Source organism: Gadus chalcogrammus, chromosome 13 (assembly GCF_026213295.1).
Source record: "Gadus chalcogrammus isolate NIFS_2021 chromosome 13, NIFS_Gcha_1.0, whole genome shotgun sequence".
Lineage (NCBI taxonomy): Eukaryota > Metazoa > Chordata > Actinopteri > Gadiformes > Gadidae > Gadus > Gadus chalcogrammus.
Genome location: NC_079424.1, coordinates 22,470,213 through 22,476,212, shown reverse-complemented (window position 1 = coordinate 22,476,212; position 6,000 = coordinate 22,470,213). Strand labels below are relative to the sequence as shown.

General features: G+C 46.0%; 1 protein-coding gene across 14 annotated transcripts in view; it reads left to right on the top strand.

Moving 5' to 3' along the window:
• The window catches only part of plekha6 (pleckstrin homology domain containing, family A member 6), a 71,539-nt gene that overhangs the window by 46,264 nt on the left and 19,275 nt on the right, over positions 1-6,000 (top strand). Inside the window, exon 1 of one of the 14 annotated variants that reach the window (XM_056606874.1) lies at positions 1-1,076. This exon is cut by the window's left edge and continues 893 nt beyond it. The exons of the other annotated variants lie outside the window; for them this stretch is intronic. Within the exon in view, the coding sequence (XP_056462849.1) occupies positions 1,074-1,076 (3 nt within the window). The 5' untranslated portion in view covers positions 1-1,073. The remainder of the gene's footprint in view (positions 1,077-6,000) is intronic. 14 annotated transcript variants of the gene reach the window in all.

Genomic DNA, 6,000 nt, shown 5'->3' with positions numbered 1-6,000 from the left:
CATCACATCGAGTATGTCAGAAGAGAGGAAGATGTGGAACCTCAAAATAGCGCCAGGTGTCGTGCATGTAAACCTACGTGTAAACCTACGATGGTGTAAGATATTTGGAAATACGCATGATGATTTCAAGAAGCACAGTTGATGAAAAATGTCCATCATCAACCTGCTATTAAGTTTGGTCCAGTGAACATATAAACATATAAAAATGGGCAATCATCTCTTCATTGAATCAGTCCACTTTTGAATGATGTTAATATTAATCTGTTAATTCCATCTCTCACTGTTAACTTTGTTGATATTAACATTAGCAAAAACAAAATGTGTAGATATTACCATTAATAATAGCAATATGTGTCAGGAATAGCTGCGATCAATGATCGGTGAATCCTGAGAATACTTCACTGAGGATAGAACCTAATAACATCAATAACAAACACATCATAATTCCAAATGAACACTAAAACACTTTTAACGGGGAATGGACTGCTGGTATGCTGGGTGACGTCAATCCTTATCGTTTGCTTTGGTCTTGGATGCGGGAGCAGAGCCGTGTTGACGTGGGACGGACCCTGTCAGACAGGTCTGCTGGTGTGTGGCGCTGAAGACAGGGTGTCCGTGTCTACCATGAGCTCTACATGTGTAGCTCAAGATAATTGCCCGTCTCTGTCTGCTGCTGCACCACCAGCCCCTTAGGGAACAAAGAGGTGTGGCCCTGGACAGGCTGCGTCCCACTAGTCGTGTTCCTGCACGCTGTGTGTGTGTGTGTGTGTGTGTGTGTGTGTGTGTGTGTGTGTGTGTGTGTGTGTGTGTGTGTGTGTGTGTGTGTGTGTGTGTGTGTGTGTGTGTGTGTGTGTGTGTGTGTGTGTTTTAAAGTCTAGCTCATGATTCCTGTCTGCCCTGCCTACCTCCATGTGGGACACCTGTTTGAAGTGACCAATAGGAGAGTGAGAGGCGTTACCCGACAGGCTCAGTAACGTACGGCAGGTCAGCCAGGCACGGCAGCTAGACGTCGGTTAAGAGTTCACAACATCCAATCTACTTGGCTGAGGACCTCAGGGATTTAGTGATGATGCATGGTAAGAATACATTGTTCAATCTCTGTGTCCTAGTTCACTGAACAGGTGGGGTTTCCCTGTCCGGAGTGCTGCTGGGCTCTGACTGGGGGTTTCTTGCTGTGCTCGGTGGTGAATGAGACTCCCCCGACCGGCCAGTTCAGAAGCTTCTGTTCAGAGGTGCAGGAGAGGCTCCAAGAGGTCTTGTGTGTCTATGTGTTGGATAGTTCATGGCGGATTGTCTTTGTATTTGTCCTGGTGACACTTCTTTTGCTGGATGCCTGAACCAAATGTTTCGAAAGAAATGACCCATGTTGTGTTAGCACAAGAGACCTTGCCCCACCCTCCCCGGTCAGGGTGAATGATTAATTCAGAGCCGAAGCCCGCTGTATGTTTGCGTAAGAGAGAGAGAGAGAAGAGAAATGGAGAGAGGCAGAGAAATAAAGAGAAGGAGGGAAACAATACCTGCTAGCGTTACCAGGTACAACCCTAGTGTTGGGTTTCAGCTCCAGGTGTGTTTATGTGTGCATCAGTGAGCCTCACAGCCTCATGCTATCAGGTGTGTGTGAGCTTCACACTGAGCCTCATGCTTTCAGGTGTGTGTACGCCTCACACAGAGCCTCATGCTATCAGGTGTGTGTACGCCTCACACAGAGCCTCATGCTTTCAGGTGTGTGTACGCCTCACACAGAGCCTCATGCTATCAGGTGTGTGTACGCCTCACACAGAGCCTCATGCTATCAGGTGTGTGTACGCCTCACACAGAGCCTCATGCTATCAGGTGTGTGTACGCCTCACACAGAGCCTCATGCTATCAGGTGTGTGTACGCCTCACACAGAGCCTCATGCTATCAGGTGTGTGTACGCCTCACACAGAGCCTCATGCTATCAGGTGGCTGTGGAGAAGCAGGCTGGGCTTCCTTTAGGCGGTTGTGTTTTCCTGATGATCTCTCTATTTATCCACTCCTTCTGGAAAATAGAAACCCAGAACCTTTTTTTTTTGTGATCTGATCCTGTCTCAAAAGGGGAGTGGAGTGTCATATTCAGCAGACATGTGATGAATATCATTGAAGCATCACAGAGAACTGGAAAGGATCGTCAGATCGAGTCACCATGAGTCATCGTATCAGTTTATTTATGCCATTGGTTCTTCCTGGCCACATGCTTGCACTGGCGATTAAAACAAGTGGGCTAGAGGGGTGTGAGGGGTGTTGACCACTGCACATTGCACCCAGTGGGCTAGAGGGGTGTGAGGGGTGTTGACCACTGCACATTGCACCCAGTGGGCTAGAGGGCTGTGAGGGGTGGTGACCAATGCCCAGTGCAACCTCTGAATAAGTATTTTGCAGGCAAACTGGTTTGATACTAAATGTAGTTTCTGTTTCATGACTTTTTTAAACTTTACTGAATCTATTTTCCACAAACACTAGAATATTGAAAGTCTAAGTTTTGGTAGGATACGTCATTTTTATTGGTTAACAGGAGACCAGAAGTCTTAAAAGGTTTCAAAGTTTTTTAGGCTCTTCATTTGTCAGAGATTGAATTACTTAAATGGGAACACTTTCAGCAACACGTTGAGCAGTATCTGTTGATCGGTATCTGTTGAGCGGTACTATAAGCACGCTGTAGTTGAATGTACTGGTCCTCTGAGTTGCTTTATGTTGTGGCATTTCAGTTTTTACAGAAACAACAACTGGTCACAATCTTGTGTCGGCATGTAGAGGGCCTGAGCTGTGACAACCAATCAAACAAGCAATTTTCTGCTATGGCATCAGAGGGAGTGACAGTTAGTTTCACCATGGCTGCATCCAATGAAATCCTATCTTGGTCCCATGTTTAATATTGATCTATTTGCCATTTTCTGAGATGACCTGGCACGAATCCCAACATTTCGAAATCTGCGATTTTGTCACAATGTCAACTATGTTGTCGTTGAAACTTCCCACGCACAACTTAAACGCCGTGTTGATACCTGTGAAAAGTTGTCCTGCAGCGAGGTTACTCTGAGGCTCTGAGGGCTGTGTCCTGCTGCAGTGTAGCAGCAGAGGACAGCCAGAGCAGCATTTCAATGGCCCCTGTTGACTGGTGTTGCATCCTTAATGACTGCATGGACACACCACGAGCTACTGCTAACCTGGTAGGATTTAGGGACATAAACAGATGTAAACACACACACACACGCACAAACACTCACGCACACACACACACACACACACACACACACACACACACACACACACACACACACACACACACACACACACACACACACACACACACACACACACACACACACACACACACGCGCACAGTCACACGCACATGCACACACGCACATATTTGTACACACATCGACAGTACACACACAGCCAGACACATGCGTATACATATACCCATACACACCCACTCACAGACACACACACACACGCACATTCACACACACACACTGGCATGCGTACATAATGTTGATTAAATATTGATGAGTATGGGAAGGTTTAAACCAGGGCTAAGAAGGGCTGACTTTGAGTAGGATGTGCGGATCACAGACTGGGTTTATGTGGTCCAGTCCCAGAGCATGTGCTCCTCAGGACACATGCAGGGATGTCAGGGTCTAAGACAAGCTACCATGGGCTGGGCCATGCAGAACCAGGCTGTCATAAAGCACCAACGCACATCTTCTGTGTGTGCGTGCATGTGTTTGTTTGTTTTGTGTGCGCGCGAGTTGTGTGTGAGGGTCACGAGTACAGCTCTAAATGTAGAACATGCTATTATATAAATTAGAGCTGTAGCATTTCATTTGTTAGTTGGTTAGTTATTAACTTAGTTCATTAGTTAAGCTAAGGTCAGGGTATTTTACTGAGGTGTAAGATCAGTGAGACCTCAGACCTTCTCAGAGGGGCAGGTGACATGATGCTGGGGAGAGAAGGTGCAGCCAACAGACCAATGTTTGACTTGAGAAGCACACTCTGTTCCACAAATATACACTGGAGGTCTGCTGCTCCTCAAACATGCTGTTCAAACACTCGCGCACGCGCACAAACACACAGATATAGTATAACAAGTACATAGTACACAACATGCAGACACATACACACACACACAAACACAGACACATATATATAGTACAAGTAAACATGCAGACACATACACACACACAAACACACGCCACACAAATATAAACAGGAAAACCCACAGATGTGTGTATGTGTGAGTGTGTGTGTGTGTGTGTGTGTTTGTGTGCGTGCATACGACGTGCATGCGTACGTACGTATGTACGTACGTACGTACGTGCGTGCGTTTGTGTGTTTGCACTGTGTGCATGTTTACTTGCTGTAATATACGTGTTGACTCTAATTGAGTGATGAGTGGGTGGTGTGGGTGGTGTGGGCGGTAAACAAATTGGAGAGCAGGGATGTAGAGATATAGATAATTGTAACAGGGATAATATAAGTAACAATAACAGATATGGTAGATAGATAGATCTGATACATGTTTCTTTCTCTTCTCTTCTTCTTTCTCAACCCATATTTCTTTATTACCATCTTCGTTATCTTGACAACCGTATCATTCCCCCTTTGGTCTGGCCTCACAGCCACCAAGAGAAATGGAAACTGAAATGAGAGAGATGCAGAGATAGAGATGTATAGAGATAGAGGCAGAAATAGAGATCTATAGAGATAGAGGCAGAGATAGAGATCTATAGAGATAGGTGCAGAGATAGAGATCTATAGAGATAGAGGCAGAAATAGAGATCTATAGAGATAGAGGCTGAGATAGAGGCTGAGATAGTGGCAGATGTAGAGGCCAATGTAGAGAGAGAGTAGAGGGCGGTTGTAGAAGGACGAGGACTGTTGCTAATGGGTAAATCCATGAGCCATGCGAGCAGCATCAGGATGTGGAGCGTACCGGGGGAGGGGTCCAGCAGCGCCCCACCCCAAACGACGCATGCTGCTTGTTGCTAGGCTGACGGATGCTGTTGCCATGCACGGTTTCAGCCACTTACATCTGATTTCCTGTCGCTGACGCGGTGCTGTGCGGGGCTGGAGGGGGTGTGGCCTAAACATGCTCCAGCGTGGACGGAAGTGACGTCCACGGCAGCCGCAGCGCTTTACGTCACCGCTCTGTGAACCTGGAACGTGCCTCTCCTCGACACACATTAACATACACACGTACACACACACACACACACACACACACACACACACACACACACACACACACACACACACACACACACACACACACACACACACACACACACACACACACACACACACACACGTACATAGACAAACATACACACACACACAGACACATTAACGCACATAAAGCCATATACCTGGAACAATAATCACATATTCTAAGGAGCAATATCGATTAGATCAATTGTTTCCAGATACGAAAGACAATGATGAGAAAATGAAAGATGAGAGGATGATACAGAGAATACCATTATAATCTTTACCATTATTTATCTGATGGTTATATCGGTGCTTCACAACAATGTGTGAACAAGGTGTTTTGTTGTCTGGGAAGAAAGAAGCAGGGCCTGTATCAGTACATTTGTGCAGAAGCACGCATGCATACACGCAAGGACAAAATTCATTAATATATACACCTAAGACCAGCAGTCACATGTAGAGCTGAGCTTCTGATGGGCTCCTCACGAAGGCTACAACCAGCTCAGCCCAGGAGCACCTATCCCATCCACACTCACAATCACCAGCTCAGCCCAGGAGCACCTATCCCATCCACACTCACAATCACCAGCTCAGCCCAGGAACAGACATCCCAGTCAGAATCGCAATCACCAGATCAGCCCAGTAAAACAAATCCCAATTCCAAGCCATCTCTGCTTCATACAAAAATTTGAACCCATTGATTAAAGCACACAGTATATGACTGTACTTTAATATACTCTTTTTTATGAGCGTTTAGAATATTGGTT